We start from the raw sequence: 18,539 nt of genomic DNA on the forward strand, positions 1-18,539 counted from the left end.
CCCTGGTCCGGGAAGATCCCACATGCCACAGAGCAACTAAGCCCGTGCGCCACAACTACTGAGCCCGCATGCCACAACTACTGAAGCCTGTGCGCCTCGAGCCCATGCTCCACAACAAGAGAAGCCACCGCAATGAGAAGCCTGCACACCACAATGAAGAGTAGCCCCCGCCCGCCAAAACTAGAGAAAGCCCACACACAGCAATGAAGACCCAACGCAGCCAAAAATAAATAAAATAAATAAATTTATTTTTAAAAAATTTTTAAAAGAAAAGGGGACTTCCCTGGTGGTCCAGTGGCTAAGACTCCATATTCCCAATGCAAGGGGCCCGGGTTCGATCCCTGGTCAGGGAACTAGATCTCACATGCATGTCGCAACTAAGAGTTCACATGCCACAACTAAAAGATCCCACATGCTGCAACTACAAAAAAAAAAAAGGTCCTGCGAGCCCCAACTAAGACCTGGCGCAGCCAAATAAATAAATAAATATTTTTTTAAAAAAAGCAAAGAAAAGGGATAAAGAAAGAAGAGGTTGTATTTTAATAGAAGGGCCTCCCTGAGAAGGTGAATTTGAACTGAGACCTAAGAGAGAAAATTAAGTAAAAATCTGAGGAAAGAGCATTCCAAGGTGATAGAACAAGTACAAAAAGATGGGGAGTACAACTGACATATCTGAAGAACAGCAAATAGGCCAGTGATTAAAATAAAAGATCTGGGACTTCCCTGGTGGTGCACTGGGTAAGACTCCACGCTCCCAATGCAGGGGGTCCAGGTTTGATCCCTGGTCAGCGAACTAGATCCCACATGCATGCCGCAACTAAGAGTTTGCATGCCACACCTAAGGAGCTCACCAGCTGCAACTAAGATCTGGTGCAACCAAATAAATAAATACTTATTTATTTTAAAAAATTAAAATAAAATAAAATGTCCACACAGGAGACAGTGATGGGAAAGGGAGAACAGGGGCCAGATTAAGTTAAACCATGGTTAGAAGTTTGAGTTTTATTTCTTAGGAAGACAGAGGATTTGAGCAGACAAACAACTGAGTATTACCTATGTTCTAAAAGGAATATTCTGGGGCTTCCCTGGTGGCGCAGTGGTTAAGAATCCGCCTGCTAATGCAGGGGACACGGGTTCGAGCCCTGGTCGGGGAAGATCCCACATGCCGCGGAGCAACGAAGCCTGTGCACCACAACTACTGAGCCTGCACTCTAGAGCCCGCGAGCCACAACTACTGAAGCCCGCGCACCTAGAGCCCATGCTCCACAGCAAGAGAAGCCACTGCAGTGAGAAGCCCACTCACCGCAATTAAGAGTAGCCCCCGCTCGCCGCAACTAGAGAAAAGCCCACGCACAGCAACCAAGACCCAACGCAGCCAAAAATAAAATTAATTAATTAAAAGAAAAAAAAAAGGAATATTCTGGCAGCTGGATAGAAAGTGGACTGTATGGAAAAACAGGCTGACCAGTCAGCTTAATAGGGCAAGGGATGATGGTGGCTTGGTGTAGTAGGATGATAGCTTAAAGGTAGGGAGAATTTGAGAAACAGTGAGTTTTTAGTTATGTAGGATTCAAATCTACATTTTAGTTACCTTGAGCAAGTTTCTCAATTAGTGAGTCTCAAGATCCTTATCTGGGAATAACATCAGCAAGAGGGTTCAATTTCCATGTGAGCAGAGAGCCCACATCTTGATCCTCACTTTATTCCCAGCACTGAACACAGTGCCAGGGACACAACAGCTGCTCATCTTTGAATGAATATACGAATGAACATCTACCTCACACTGTAACTTATGTGCTAGATCTCATCCTTTCTTTCTTACTCAAGGACACTTGGTCCGGCAACAATTTTATCATCAATTTCCCCCTTTATACGTGGATCATTCCTATCAGCACATAGTATGTTATAATTTCTCCCTTAAAATTTAAATTAAAATAAAAAATATATCTTGATTATAACACCTTCTAGCTATTGCCCCGTTTCTCTGCTACCCTTTGTAGCAAAATTGCTCAAAAGAGCCATATATACTTGCTGCCTCAAATTTCTCATCTCCTTAGTCTCTTGAATCTTCTCCAAATCTGGCTTTTACCACCATTCCAGTCAAAGTCATTAATGCCATCAATGCTGTCACAATCAAATGTCAATTCTTAGTCCTCATCTTACTTGGGAAGTTTGATATAATTAACCATTCTTCCTTTTATGAAAACTTTCTTCACTTGACTTCGGGGACACCCTACTACTGGTTTTTCTTACCTCACTGGCTCTTTCTTCTCAGTCCCCTTTGCTAGTTCCTCCTTGTCTCCCCAAACTCTAAATGTTGAAGGGCTGCAGGAATCAGGTCTTAGACCTTTTCTCTAGCTACACACACTTCCTTGGTGACACATCCAAACTCATGGTTTTAAAATACCATCTAGAGACTTTCCTGGTAGTCCAGTGGTTAAGAATCCGCCTTCCAATGCAGGGGATGCAGGCTCGATCCCTGGTCGGGGAACTAAGATCCCACATGCCGCAGGGCAACTAAGCCCGTGCTGCAACTACTGAGCCCACATGCTCTAGAGCCTGTGTGCCACAACTAGAGAGCCTGCGTGCCAGAATTACAGAGCCCACACACTCTGGAGCCTGCACACCACAACTAGAGAGAAGTCTGCACGTCACAACTAAGACCCAAGGCAGAAATAAATAAATAAACAAACAAATAAATAAATAACCCATCTAGATGCTTATGCCTCCCACATTTATAATCTCCAGCCAGAATTCTCCTATGAACTCCATGATATAAGCAACTGCTCACTCAACAGCTCCATCTGGATGTCTAAGAGACATCTAACTCATAAAATGTCCAGAACTGAACTACTATCTTTCAGTCCTGCTAATTTGCTCTTCTCTATAGCCTTCCTCATTTCAACAAATGGCAATTCCATCCTTCCAGCCGCTCAGGTCATAAGTCTTAAAGTCATCTTTGGCTCCTTTCTCTCATATCTCCATATCCAACTCATCAATAAATCCTGTTAGATATGCTTTCAAATTATCCAGAATCTGACCACTTCTCGCTAGCTTCAGCCATATCACCCTACAACATTATCAACTCTATAAATCAGCATTCATTAACAGGGCACGACACTTAAAAAAAAAAAAAAAAAAAAAAAAAAAGCTACTGATAAAAGGTATCCTGAAACAAAAAATACACAAGAGTAATTGGTATTAATTTTGAAATGTATTTTTTGGTGTGGCTAGGTTCTCTGGCCACACTAGGCCTAGCCTGGTTTGAATATTTTTAAATTTAAGAAAATCTGTATTTGAGTATTTTAAAACTGTTCTGGGAAGTAAATTCTGCTTTATATTGTTTCTATTAACATAATGCAGTTGTGCTTCATAATTACATCATTCACCATCCATATTTTCTCCCTACCCATTACAAATACAGGCAAAAGCAAAGAAAGCACATGCAGTGGCACTGTGAAAATACAGTTGAGGGGCTTCCCTGGTGGCGCAGTGGTTAAGAATCCGCCTCCCAATGCAGGAGACACGGGTTCGAGCCCTGGTCCAGGAAGATCCCACATGCCGCGGAGCAACTAAGCCCGTGCGCCACAACTACTGAGCCTGCGCTCTAGAGCCCGTGAGCCACAACTACTGAAGCCCGCATGCCTAGAGCCCATGCTCCGCAACAAGAGAAGCCACCGCATGAGAAGCCCACACACCGCAACAAAGAGTAGCCCCCGCTCACCGCAACTAGGGAAAGCCCGCGGGCAGCAACAAAGACCCAACGCAGCCAAAAATAAATAAATTAAAAAAAAAAAATAGTTGAACACACCTAAGTGAGGAAGCTAAGTGTCAGATTATTATACTTCTTTCGTAACACATGTCTATATTTTTAGAACCATTCAGGTTTGCTTCATTAAGCATACCTAAAATGAAAAAAATCTGTATTTTCAGGAAAAGCAATTTAATGATTACCTTACAGAAAGAATTCATAACAGCAAGCTCCTCATACTCTAAATTATCATTTGAATGTTAGAAGTCCAACTTATAGCTTTTCCATAAGAATACTGTTCTATTTTAAAAGAAACATCAGGGAATCCCCTGGTGGTTCAGTGGTTAGGACTCCATGCGTTTACTGCAGGGGGCATGGGTTTGATCCCTCGTCGGGGAACTAAGATCCCACATGCCCCGTGGCACAGCCAAAACAAAACAAAAAATTAAAATTAAAAATATAAATAAATAAAAGAAACATCCACAAACCTATGGTTAACAAAGTGCCCAATATTATAATCACTGGGGTCCACGAAGAAACATGCCAAAAATACTGATTCGTTTGAGAAATAGGAGATGGTCTCATTTCAAGATCAATTTAACTTAGGACATTAAAAGAACTTAAAAAGGCTGAAAATAAATAGTATTCAAAAACTAAGATCACTCTTTTTAAAGTTTTTAAGCTCAATTTTTAATTAACTAAAATGTAACATAAATGTTTTCCTTTTATTAACTTGTTGAGCCATTCTGGCTCCATATGAGCTGTTCAGAGTAACCACTCAATCATGTGCAGGTTAATCCTCCCCCTCCAGGACCAACAGAATCTAGTGAATACCCTCACAACAGTTCTTCCTTTACTCACTAGGCATTAAGGCTTTGAAAGTTTTGGCTGTCTATTATCTATCCACTCATTACTTCAACAGTAATAGAGGAAGCCCTCTGAGACTCTGGAAGGAATCAACAGAAGTAACCAGACAGCTCAACAGTGTCTTTTTTTGGGGGGCGGGGGGCTGCATAGGGTCCTAGTTGTAGCACGCGGGGGGGGGTCTTCGTTGAGGGGTACGGGATCTTTCGTTGCGGCACGGGCTCTTTGCTGTGGCACGCGGGCTCCAGGGTGCGTGGACTCTGTAGTTTGCGGCAACTCGGGCTCTCTAGCTGAGGCGTGCGGGCTTAGTTGCCCCACTGCATGTGGGATCTTAGTTCCCCCAAAAGGGATCGAACCCGCGTCCCCTGCATTGGAAGGTGGATTCTTTATCACTGGACCACCAGAGAAGTCCCTCAACAGTGTCTTTTGATTATCTACTAGGGTTGTTCCATTATCCAGCTCCTATTCGCTATTTTGCAAACAAAGCAGCTTTTCTTTATATGTAATTCAAGTCAGATGCTACAAAGTCATATACTCACAGGTCTGTTAAATACACTGGTTCTTTAACACTTCAACTAGCTAATACACCAAAGAGTTAGATCCCAATCTACCATTTCCTTTGAATTCCTCCACAGATCATCAGTGCTATGCTCTTTAAACAAGAGTTTATTACATAGACGTGATATCCACAGAGATTACATTTGTCAATGGAAACAAATTAAAACAGTTTTACAATACCAGCTGAAGAATACAAAGATACTGTGACACATGGTAACTAGACTTACCATGGTAATCATTTTGAAACTACAGAAATATCAATATATTTATCAATATTACTGTGTTGTGCACCTGGAACTAACATAGTGTTGAAAGTCAACTGTACTTCAAAAACAAACAAACAAACTCATAGAAAAAGAGATTAATCTGTGGTTACCAGAGGCAGGGTTGAGGAGAGGATGAACTAGATGAAGGTAGTCAAAAGGTACAAACTTCCAGTTATAAGTACTAGGGATGTAATGTACAACATAATATAATTAGCACGGCTGTATGTTATATAAGAAAGTTGCTAAAAGGGTAAATCCTAAGAGTTCTCATCACAAGGAAAAATCATTTTTTTCTATTTCTTTAATTTTATGAGATGATGGACGCCCACTAAACTTAGTGTGGTCATCATTTCATGACGTATGTAAGTGAAACCATTATGCTGTACACCTTAATTTATATAGTGCTGTATGTGAAGTGTTTCTCAATAAAACTGGAAGAAAAAGGAAAAAAAAAGGATACAAAGACACTAACCAGACTAAGTCTGAGAGCCAAGGCACACTAAAAAAAAAAACGCATTTCAAAATTGATACTTATCATTCTTGTGTATTTCTCATCTCAAGGTCAGTGCTTAGCAACTATGTCCATTAATGAGTACTCACTTATAGGGTTAATTTACAGTAGATTTTCATTTATTTATTTATTTATGGCTGCATTGGGTCTTCGTTGCTGTGCTTGGGCTTTCTTTAGTTGTGGTGAGCAGGGGCTATTCTTCGTTGCAGTGCGCGGGCTTACTGTGGTGGCTTCTCTTGTTGCGGAACACGGGCTCTAGGCACGCGGGCTTCAGTAGTTGTGGCTCTTGGGCTCTGGAGTTGCTCCACGGCATGTGGAATCTTCCCGGACCAGGGCTTGAACCCGTGTCCCCTGCACTGGCAGGCAGATTCTTAACCAATGCACCACCAGGGAAGCTCTTTACAGTAGCTTTTATCCAAAGATAAAACCTCGTAGTCTTCTCATAGCTTAATTTTAATAATGTCTGTCTCATGCACTGACCCTAATTTCAACTTCCTCAGTCAAGAGCTAATAATAATTTTGGGGGACTTCCCTGGTGGTCCAGTGGTTAAGAATCCGCCTTCAGCAGTGGTTAAGAATCTGCCTGCCAATGCAGGGGACACGGGTTCAAGCCCTGGTCTGGGAAGATCCCACATGCCGTGGAGCAACTAGGCCCGTGAGCCACAACTACTGAGCCTGCGCGTCTGGAGCCTGTGCTCCGCAACAGGAGAGGCCACGACAGTGAGAGGCCCGCGCACCGCGATGAAGAGTGGACCCCGCTTGCCGCAACTAGAGAAAGCCCTCACACAGAAACGAAGACCCAACACAGCCAAAAATAAATAAATAAATTAAAAAAAAAAAAAAAGAATCCGCCTTCCGATGCAGGGGATGTGGGTTCGATACCTGGTCGGGAAACTAAGATCTCACATGCTGTGGAGCAACTAAGCCCGCGCGCCTCAACTAGACAGCCCAAGTGCCGCAAACTACAGAGTCCACATGTTCTGGAGCCCGCGCACCACAACTAGGAACAGAAAACCCACATGCCACACCTAGAGAGAAGCCCGCACACTGCAACGAAGAGCCCGAGTGCCGCAACGAAGACCCGACGCAGCCAAAAATAAAAATAAATAAATAAATAAAATAAAACATTAAAAGAAAGAGCTAATAATAATTTTTAGTAACTGTAATGAACCATAGAAGAACAAAAACCCAAACCTTAGAGCATCAATATGACACCAATTAAAACCAATTATGTACTAAACCTATCATCAACCCAGTATGTTAAAAACTTTAATTTTCAAAACATATAGGCCAAATCTCATGAAATCTAAATTTAAGGGAGAAATCCAAACTTTTACACTGCACTCTTATTGCAACAAACTGCTTGACAAGAGTGGCTTAGGCTGGTGATCTCATATAGGGATTTTTGCTGCAACCATATCTGCTGTATGTAATGATATCTAACATACAGAAAAACGCATCTTTCTGCTAAAGAGGGAGTACAATATAAGAGAATGTATACATATTTTACAATTAGCATACTATTTGTTTCTAACTGGATACTCAAAAGTTTACTCTATTAAATTGTTCAAATACTTCCAGTGAAATCTTAAAGTACTAGCAAACTCCTTCCTTATCTACATAAAGCAAAGATAAAACAAGTTTCCATTAAAGAGCTCATTAATGAAACCAATCTAATAAAAAAAGTTTATTTCTATAATTATGAGATAGATACAACCAACTAATTTTACACCAGGCTATATTCGACATTGTGAAGAACAGAACCATATGATACAAGCAATTTTTACTCCTAAGGATTTTATAATTAGTCAAAGAAACAAAACTAAGAAAATGTAGCAATAATTGATAAGGATATCACATGGTATACTACAGATAACTTTTTCAAAATGTATTCTCCTCTTGGAGGTGTTTCAAGCTGCCTCAAGAACAAGAAAAAAGGCAAAGCATCAATTCCATTTTTATTCATTTTATATGAGGGCTTAAGGTAAGGGAAAAAAAAATCCTGATGCCAGGAACAAAATTTAAAACCATTAGAAAAAAATACATATGGTGTAGCAGTCCCTGTAAGAAAGCTGAACTATATTTCCATATTGTTTGAAAATAAAATATAAATGTAGATTTTAAAGGGTTCACAACATAAATAGAACATTAAAGATAAAGGATGGTGGAGGGGGATTAATGAGAGGACAAAAGTGAGTGAAAGGCTAAAGATATCATTCACTTGTATATTGTTTCAATGACACTTGCTCCTGTAAGGAATGTAGATGGTTTAGAGTCCCAATCCCAACTCTATCAATAATTATATAGCATTAAGTAATTTACAGCAGTTTTTTGAGACTCAAAACAAACATATGTAGCTGATACAGGTATCAAAAAAACCAAAAATGCTTAGAGCCCTTTTAATAATGTTAAATATCAAGAAACAGAACATTAACTGTAATAACATATAACAGAAGTTCAGGGAACAAAGACCAGTAACTGTAAACATTTACATACAGAGAACATTCTACATACAGAGAACATAATTAGAATTAGCTCTGATATACATCTAAAGTGTTATGTTAAATGGTGATGTCTTTATTTATCTATTCACAAACCAGAAATAATAATCTTTGCTTTTGGCTACCTGAAAAGTTAAGTTTCAGCTTTTAGAAGGGTGCCATTGACAACGTTTGAGTAAAGTTTTAAGATTTCTTAGAATTCTAATATAAGTAGGAGATACATAACAATACCACCTAAATATTTTAACTGACATCATCACCTAAGGAAGCTACCGCCATCACTTTGTTTTAAAGAAAATCCTGTAAGATTATCATTTAACCTAGTTTAAATTTTAAGTTACGAAGTCAGGATTACAGTACTCAAAGAAAAAAACCATAACCAATTATTTGTCAAATACTATGTGCCTACTATACTCCCGGCATTATGCTAGGTACTAAATAGACACCAAACAGAAAAGGTCCGTGCAATAACAGGGCTTACCTTTTGGCACACAGTTTTTTCCATTTAAAGGATGAGAATAGGCTAGCACAAAGGTATATGAAGAGACCTTCATGAAAACACAGATGGAGGACGTATTCCTTCTTTGTTCAAGTATAGACCAATGTGCTCAACCTTTTATCTGATTCTACATCCTTCCCTTGTGCAACCCACTCCCTTCAATAAATCTTTCTGTAAACACTGAGTATCTTCTATGTGATGAAGGGGAGGGTCAAGGAGGGAGGACAAGCACCATTCAAAATTACTGACATAAAACAAAAACAGAATAAAGCAATTGTTTCTCCTTAATAACCTCACCCCAAGGACCTGAAATGGTTTGTTGTTAGTTGCATAGTTTTAGTAGCCAGTTCCAAAAACTCTACATTCCTTTACAAAGTGTCTGGGTATCTACCAGTCACATGATTATCCCTACTTATGATGGCAGCAAAATACAGATGGATATCCAAAAAAATAATAATAGCTACTCTTTGAAAAAAATCAATTTTTTCCATCATACAATAGGCAGAATTATTTACAAACTGGAAAGATTTTAGCGAACAGCTGAAGAACACTTACTTCTGTTCCAATTCCAGGTTGCATGCCAGAGTACACACTGTCTGGTGGAGGACCACCATACTTCCTCTGTCCTGTGGTTACATCCAGGGTATAACCAGTCCTCTCAAGCAAGGCCTAAAGATAATTATACATAATTATTTATAGTTGAATATTAAATATCATACACACACAAATCAAAATATAAATCTTTTCCAAAAGGTTCCCTAACATCTTAGGTTATGTATTTTAGTTAGGGGAAAAAAATCACAAAGTTCACACTGGTTCCTCTCACACGTGTTGACTTTTACTTCTCCTTTCCATACACTTAATGGAAGGAGTTGCAGGCAAGTTAAGTCTCCAAGCACACATCACTTTTTTGTTATGAGAACAGAAAAAAGGGGAAAGGATTACTAAAACTTTGACATAAGCTGACCCCAGGCTACCTATTCATACTTATGTACCACAGTATTCCTCATTTTGCACCCCCTCTATGTCAATTAGATTTTTTCCTTATTTGCTCCCTTTACGTAGCATACTTACATCCAGTGACTCTTTTCAAATGAAATGTTCTCTATCCCCTTTAAAGAACATTATGGAAAGGCTGTATTAATTCCAGTGAGGATGCTGGCATTAAAGGATATCAAAGTGATTTGAGTGTCCATATCATACTGACAATAATAAATTCATAATACAACTAACAAAAAAAAAGTTCTCTATCCTTAAAAAAATCAAGTCCTAGCTCTTTTATGCAGCTTCTCTAATTTACTATTTCTCACATCGTCCTACTCTTTCTACTGTACTCAAATAATTTAACCTTTATTTTGTTTAATCCTGTTGTTTTGTACTCCTACTATACCATAAGCTCCATAAAAACCAGACCATTTCTCATACAGCACAGACTCAAAACATCTGGCAATTACCAAATGAATATACTCTCAGGTTTCAAAAAACAAACTATGTTTCCTGATTTCCAACCTTCCTCACAACATTATATTAGGTATTAAGAGGAATCATAGAAAAGAAGATAATGTCCTTGCCCTTAAGGGTTTGTGTTCATATGAAAGGCCTACAGAACAAAGACACATGGAAAAAAAGAAATGGAATCTACCTAGAAAGGAGAATTTTACACTTCAGGTTTTTAAAATCACAGCATGTCAGAGCAGCAAGAGACTTCAGACATCACCAAGTTCAATAGTTTTCAAAAATATCTCTGGAGGAACCCCGGGATTCCAGTTACCTTAGATTCTCCATTCTTCTACCTTTGACTATTTTAACCACAGAAATACACGTAATATAGAATACACACGAAACATATTACATATTATACATTACTTGTATAATATGTAATATACACATATTACATATATAATATGCACCTTCTCAAGAGCAAATAGCCAGCTTTAGGGAAATAATACAGATCTATCCAATGAACAGCAATAAGTTTTTTAAAAAACAACCATTACAGCAAATAGAGTTTTCATCTATTAGTTAAAAGATATAAGAATGGGATTGTGCCATTTTACAGATGAGGGAAAAAAGGTACAAAGGAGCTTTATATAAGCTAGTTACATGATAAAAACTATGTTATATTTCTTGTCTAAAACATAGAATTGTACAAACTTCAACATTAAATAAATTAACTATTTCAAACCCAAAAGTCCATCACTGCAGCAAAACATCAATATCCATTTAATTCTTTTACTAAAAGCCCTATATTCACCTTTTAGTTTATCTAAATAATAATAGTAATAATAATAATGGCTCATAGTTACACTGTTCTCGCTACATTCCAGGCATTACTCTAAGCACTTTACCTATCTTAATTCCTTTAACCTTCACACTTCATGAGGTAGGTACTATTACTGTTCCCAGTTTACAAACAAAGAAACTGAAGTAAATAAAAACTGAGAAGGAGGAAAGCAGTTATTAAAACACCTCTTCAGCAAGAGAAAAGACACAAAATACTTGGAAAGAAACTGAAGAGACATGATTGAATCAATCTAAAAAACTATTATTGGAAGTATCAATAAATATGTCACTCATAGCCAAAAGAACAAGGAATAAGGGAGAGTATGTTTAGGAATTTTCACCAAACATATAATTAAATGTCTGCCCCCAAAATTCTTCTTACTTAATTTTCCCTAAATTATCTCATTTCCAAACATTAGTTTTTCTTTTTCTTTTTTTTTTTACGTGCAATAAAAGCTGTTTCTAGGAAACATGAAAAGAAGCATTTGATCTCATAATTAAATTTAATTTCATTACAACTATCCAAGTCAAGTTTTACCTTGATCTTTGCTTCATCGGGTCCCTTTGTAGACTCTTGCACCTTGCTCCCCTGTTTCTCCCTTTGCCTGTAGGTCTTCATAACTCCACATAAAAATGCACTTTTGTTCTAGAACAGCCAAGTAATTCAATGAAAAAGAATCACCAGGAATTGAGGAAGGGTCAAATACATAATTAACTTTAAATTTCAGAAGACCAGAATTTTAACAAAATATTTACTCATTTATTCACTCAACAAATATTTGCAGAGTGGTTGTTACATGCCAAACTGGAGCAGACAGCAGTTAAGACACACAAGACCTCTAGGGAGCTTACCTGCTACACTGGCAAAACAGTCTTCCATTGGTTGATATTTAAATGTATCTGGGCTATTTTGCCAGGTATCCTGAATCTATTCCTCCCACCAACATTATTTCCCTCCAAGATAATAAAACAGGATCACATAATTCAAAAATATTACAAAGGAGTGAGGGACTTTTACTTTATGCTTGTGTTTCTGAAAACTCTCTACCATGTGGATCTTTTTTTCTTTAAGCTAATTTTTTAAAAGAAGCAGAGGTAGTCAGAAACAAAAATACCACTCCTCCACAGGAAAAAAAGTAACAGTAAAATAATTTCAGATCATTAGTTGTTCAAAGACATTTCTGAATAATGACCTTACCTGAACATGTGATAAGTCACTTTCCTTGAACTGCTGTAGTACAGACAGAGCTCCTTCTTCATTAAATTCCCTGAGAGCATCAATGGCTCTTTCATCAAGATCGACATAAGCTACCAATCCTAAAAATTAAATTGAAAAGGGGTAACATTATTGCAACAAAGGGGAAAATCTAAACTGTGTTATCAGTGTTTAATCAAGAATTGTTATATTCAATACTATCACTAACTAAATTTTCATTTAACTATATGCATATAGGCAGCTATACAAATACTATACAGAAAGGTCAAGAGTACAAGTATGAAAACAAAAGATAAAATGTCAACACTTGTAAACATAAATTTCAATCCCCATATCCCCCAAAAAACCAAAAAAATCCTAACCCCATTTCCCACTCCCCAAAACGTTTAAGTTCCGGAACTTAAATCTGATGTACACACTGTACTACAGATTAAGCATTAATATAACAAGTTATGTTAGGGTGATAAGAACACACTGTATTTCCCAAGGAGCAACCTTCAAATTACATGCACTGTTGGAGTTATTGCTAACCACACAAGAAGTGGGGGAAAAAATAAGAGAGAACCTCTTTTACTAAATAATTCTTTCCACTCTCCAAAAAGTGTCACAGGTTTTCCCTCCTTAACACCTAAGATAAAATGAAATTCATCTGTTTATCTGAACATCTATTTTGCTGCAGTCAGAATGTGGAAAGGCATAATTTTAAACTTTTCTATAAATGCCAGTGCAGCTTGATTAATCAATTCTGAAAGTCATATTTTAAGGCATTTTTTTGTTCTTCAGAAGTGTCACAATGAGATTTTAAAAGATGCTGTGGCATTCACAACACTGTCAACAATGACAATTTTTGCAAATGGCATTAAAAGGACTTTACTGTGGACTTAACGAGCAAACTATACAGAAAATATATGCACTGCATTCTATATATATACAGTATATTTAACTGCACACAGAACATTTACTAAGTTTAAGTATAATTTCTTAAGTTTGTTAAATTTTATATTTCTCAATATATTTCAGAATTGATCCAAAGTAAAATGGAAATATTTGGCAGATTAAAACCCCCAAATCCATATGAACTAACATCAAAAGTGACTCCATTTTGGTAAAGCCAAAAAGAACTTTACTCCATAATATATACTGTCACTTGCGAAGTTACTTTTAAAAAAATGTTGCCATGATTTAAGAGCTCAAAATGAGCATGCCTAAATAATTGGAGTTTCCTTACTTGAATATTCCATATCACCACCTAAAGCCACAACTCAGGATACCCATCAGTCCGTTCTGTCAATCCAACCCTACACCCAAACCATCGGCCTCTTACTAGTAACAGAACACTCTACAAGAGAGTATCTCGAAGCAAATCACTGCCAATTCTCTATGGCAGAATGTCACAGAAAGTTCCTGAGGACTGATTTTCAAATGGGACCATCACCCAGGAGTCATTTTGAGAAGTCATTTTAATGTCTAAAATTATCTTGAGCTTCTCAGATTAAAAAAAAAAAATGTTTTAAGGACAAAAAAACCCCAGAAATTTGTTACTACGGTACTTAAGACACATTTGTGAGACAGTTCAATTCTCTCTCCCAGAATCTGGATAGGCACACAAAACACAGAGGAAGAAAGTTTCCATCTATGGTCCCAAAGGGGGAGGACACATTTATTTATGAACAACACTTCCTAAGGGGATATATTTCTCTCCCTCTTTAGAACTTCAAACCACTTACAACCACCATATTAAAATGTTCAAATTTCCTTAAGCACTTAAGCATGGGACTCCTAGATTTAAAAAAAAAAAAGAAAGAAAGAAAAAAAAAAAGCAGCTGTTACAAACCAAACACTTCCAAATTACTGAGAGTTGGGGATTTCTGTCTGTTAGAAACTAGACAGGCCACAAACTCTCAAGGAGTCTGACATTTATTATCATTTCAGACAATACACTCTAACTAGTCCTCTTATTATGCCACCTAATCAGACCTAAGCTGTTTTAACAATCACTTTAAGAAGCTAAAGTAGAAAAGTAAAAGCAAAATGATGACTGATTTAGATTAAGAAAAAATGTAAAATTTGATATGCTGAAACATATATATTAATTGATGGTAAATCTAAGACAAATTGATGTACTGTTCTGAAACAACTAAGACTGCATATTCAACACTAAGAAGGCTTGGAAATAATGAAATAAGAATATCAAAGTCAAACCCAATATGCCCTCAATGAAGGGAAAGTAACATTCAGCTCTATATAGATCAGAAACAATAATATTTAACCTTAAAAAAAGTCTATAAAATTCAAAGTGGTTTGCCCTCACTTTCATAACCAGTCAGAAACAAGAAATGTATATTATACCTGTCTGAAATATTTCATCAAGTCTTTCTGCCACCTTCTGTGGGAGGCCTGCCTCTATCAGTGTCTTGTAGTGTTCTGTGTGAGTTACACTGGAAGTATCCATTGGTTCTTCCTCTTCTTTTAACTGTACCGCATTACCATTCACCTGATTAGCCATTTTATTATGCTGCTGGAAAAAATTCAGGAGCTATATTACATTAAGCCAGAAATAACTAGTTTGTAGGACAATGCATGATTTATCTAAACTAATTTGTATACATGCTGCTAATAACTTCTATCAAAATATTATTTTATGATGCCTTTTCTGATGTATCTGACCTAAATTTGCATAATAATTCTGTAAAACCATGGAAAATGTACATGGAAGTGTTATTTAAGGAACTTCATGTACACTAGGTTAAATAAAGCCTTGAATTTACTTAAGGTAGAATCACTGATTAACAAAAGCAGCTGTTGTGTCCTGACGAGCTTATCAACAAATCACCACAAAATCCTAAAAAGCCCCTCAAGCTCTCAATTCTTACACAGTTTTAAAAAGTTTGGTTTAAAAACAGAATGAACACCCACAGACAACTTAAGGTTCAAGGACTTTCAAATTTTCCTAGCTCTGCTTCAAATCCAAGATAGGTGTGAAATAAATGCCCTGCTGTCTCTAGTTCAACATTCTGGTGATTTGGGTTTTCTCCACCTCACTTAAAACAAAACAAAAAACACAACTTGACATTAATTTTTGTTCTAAAATTAATTTGCTATTCCCATTCACAGATTTAAAAGAAAAAATGACCAGGTTTAAAAGCTAAATGATTGTTTTAAGTCCACATAAAATAAAAAGTGGGCTATAGTTAAGGTTGCTTCTTAAAAAAAAAAATCATGAGTGTATACTGAATTTTTCATATCAGTAAAATAAACCTAAAAAACATATTTTAGAACGGATAACTAATTCCTTCCAAATAGTTTCAACAAACATTACCTAATTAGGATAAACTTAGGTCAGATGTCTCAGATTAACCTACCCAAATCATTTTGGGTGTTCAACCTGTATGTAATGCTGAAATGGATCAACTCCCCGAAGAGAGAGATTAAATAATAAAACCATACAAGGCCAGTCTCTATACTACCTCTTCAAAAGACGGAATTAAAGTTAAAGTGCATTTGTCTGTGGTGAAATTATAATGTGATGAAGATAATAAGCACCAGAATAAAGACATTGCAACGAATACTGAAATAAAGGACATGAAGGTGGATTTCAAGGAAAAGCCTACTTTTCTTGATGAAACTCAAGATACCTAGTCAGCTATAAAGAAAATACAAGTTTCCTAAAAAGCACTAAAACCCATACGTAAGATAACCACACCTCCAGACTGCTTATCAAAACACTGTGCAAATGCACCAGGTACAGTTTTCCGACTTAAAACAACTTCATTTCAAAGTCCACCGATATTTAGCTGAAGTTAATGAAAAAGGGAAGAAGACCGAGAAGGAGGTAATACAGCGTAGGAAGAGAGGAAAATGCAGAAAGGGTTACTTTGAAAATGGGATAAACAATATCATGACTTCTTATGATTACAAAACATTATTAAGACTTAGTAACCCTCTAATGTCTATACAGACGCAGACTCCGTGGTTAATCGCTGGGTGGATAAACGTTTCTCAAGGCAAGCCTCAAATTCTGATGAACTTGCAAAAACAAAAACATTCAAAACTGGCACTTTTCATCAAGAAACTACTTATAGTGTAAGATGAACAGTTTACTGATTAATACAACCTACTTCTATAAAGATGCATCCTAAAGTCCAAAACATCTTTGTGAACATAGAGTTTTCCATGCTCCCCCACCCCCAAATACGACCATAAGATCATCAGAACTCAAAAGTTCTCCGTATCACAAGACCCTTGCAGTATTGCACCTTGGAATACTATTAGTCACGGAAAGAAAGCAAATTTTTAACAGAAAAGTTCAACGAAGATCTGTTAAGGTGGTATTTTTTTTAAGTATGTGTAAAGCAAAAAGACAAGTTGCATATTAAGCACAAGACAGAAATATTTATGACTACCATTCATTGCAAAGGCTCTCTACAAGTTGATTCTGAAATTGTTTGAAATTTACCAAAAAAAGTCTGTAAACTTTAACAACAACAAAAAAGTACAACTATTAGAGTCCAGAAAATAAAACCTTTCGGATCAAGGAACAAGCTCTCTTCAAGCCAAATACAATGTGCTCATTTAAAAAAAGACTTTCATGTCATATGAGACCATTTAAAACTCTTGTGTGTATTCAATATGATGCCACACAGCCAAACCATATTTCTGGATGCAGCAAATACACTAATGTGACTTAAGTCATTTGATCTAAACTTTTTTGCGAAAAGTAGAAATTTAAATAAGGGCTGCTGGGAGATTTGGGAAGTCTGACACTAGCCCCTCTCTGATTTTTTCTGAACATCTCGTGAAAATTCTTCACATTTAAGAGACCGGCTTTAAAAGAACCAACGCAATGAAGACTAATGGTTATCTCATGGCTTAGGAGTGTCAAGCCCTTAACCTACAACTGACTCATGAGACATAAATTCAGCCTCCGGAGGACAGCAAAAATCTGAAACAGGTAGTGTGAAAGGACTGAACCCTTCAAGAGCCCCGTGGCTTCAAGTTTTAAATTTTGGCAATTACGGTTTCTACCGCAGAAAAAAAAGAATCGCCTTTCCAACTTCGTGCGCCTATGACAGTCTTAGAATTAGGTATCTCAGGCGCCGCTCGAAGGCTAAGTTTCATGGCCTCTAGTAGTCATTTTTTCCTTCAAATCTCGACTCGCAGCATGCAGAATGGGGGAGGGGAGGGAGGCTTCCTACACAAACCAGCCTTTTGGCCTCTGCTTCACACAAAAGTTTTCTCCCGGCTCAGGTCACCCGGGGTTTGCATCCCGCCCTCTGCCCACCCCCTCCCCGTGCCGGTCCGGATCATCAACACATCCCACTCGTGGCTAGGCCGGATGAGACGGGAGCGAGACGGCTCCGGCGGGGAGAGGCAAGGGGGCCGCGGGCGCCCCAGGCCGCCGGCCCGGCCTGGCCGCGTGGAGCAGCGGGCGGAGGCGGGAAAAGCGCGCCCGGACCGGCAGCCTGCGCGGAGGGCGCCGGGCCGGCCGGACCGCGGGCCGGGGGTTGGAGGGGCGGGGGGAGGATGAGCGAAGGCGAGGAGGCGCCTCGGCTGGGCCAGGCCCTCAACTGAGCGGCCGGACGAGGCTGAAGCCACCACCAGCCCATCCCCACCCCCACCCCGGGGCCTCGGAGCGAAAACGAAACTGGGGACAAGGCGCCGTGCCCCGGCCGGGCCCAGTAGGGTCGGATCGGGGCTCCCGGCCCCTCCCCCCGCGGGCCGGCGCGAGACTCACCGGGGCAGAGCTGGGGCCGGAGGCCGGGCCCGTGAGAATCAGCGCGAGGCGCTTTGAAAACGACTAGAAATGGCGCGCGCGCCACCCCCTCCCCCCCTCATGGATAGAGACGCGATCCCGGCAGCACGCGGGGTTTCCCGGAACTGCTTCCAGGGACTCCGAGCGGCCGGGCAATCACCGCGCGCGGCGGCCTGAGGAGCAGCTCAGACGACCAATAGTAGCGAGAAGAGGCGCACCACGCCGAACGACTTGGGAGCCAATCGATGAAGCCGTCGGCTGAGCCAATGAGGGAACTCAGCGCCGCCGGCTGGGGCGCCTCCGGGGCGGGGGCAGGAACACAAAGGGGTCTGTGGCGA

At 38.9% G+C, this 18,539-nt stretch overlaps 1 protein-coding gene across 4 annotated transcripts in view; it reads right to left on the reverse strand.

Moving 5' to 3' along the window:
• The window catches only part of HNRNPR (heterogeneous nuclear ribonucleoprotein R), a 33,912-nt gene extending 15,573 nt beyond the window's left edge, over positions 1–18,339 (reverse strand). For 2 of the 4 annotated variants that reach the window (XM_057548610.1, XM_057548595.1), the window contains exons 1-5: positions 18,184–18,335; positions 14,799–14,964; positions 12,432–12,550; positions 11,772–11,879; positions 9,506–9,619 (exon numbers count right to left, since the gene is read on the reverse strand). In XM_057548610.1, coding sequence (XP_057404593.1) covers positions 9,506–9,619; positions 11,772–11,879; positions 12,432–12,550; positions 14,799–14,955 — 498 coding nt within the window. In that variant the 5' untranslated portion in view covers positions 14,956–14,964; positions 18,184–18,335. Of the gene's footprint in view, positions 1–9,505; positions 9,620–11,771; positions 11,880–12,431; positions 12,551–14,798; positions 14,968–18,183 lie in introns of all 4 variants that reach the window. The other 2 variants (XM_057548603.1, XM_057548613.1) reach the window with 2 other exon arrangements.
• Positions 18,340–18,539: the final 200 nt, after the last annotated feature.

The sequence above is a fragment of the Balaenoptera acutorostrata genome, chromosome 1, assembly GCF_949987535.1.
Source record: "Balaenoptera acutorostrata chromosome 1, mBalAcu1.1, whole genome shotgun sequence".
In the NCBI taxonomy this organism is placed as follows: Eukaryota; Metazoa; Chordata; class Mammalia; order Artiodactyla; family Balaenopteridae; genus Balaenoptera; species Balaenoptera acutorostrata.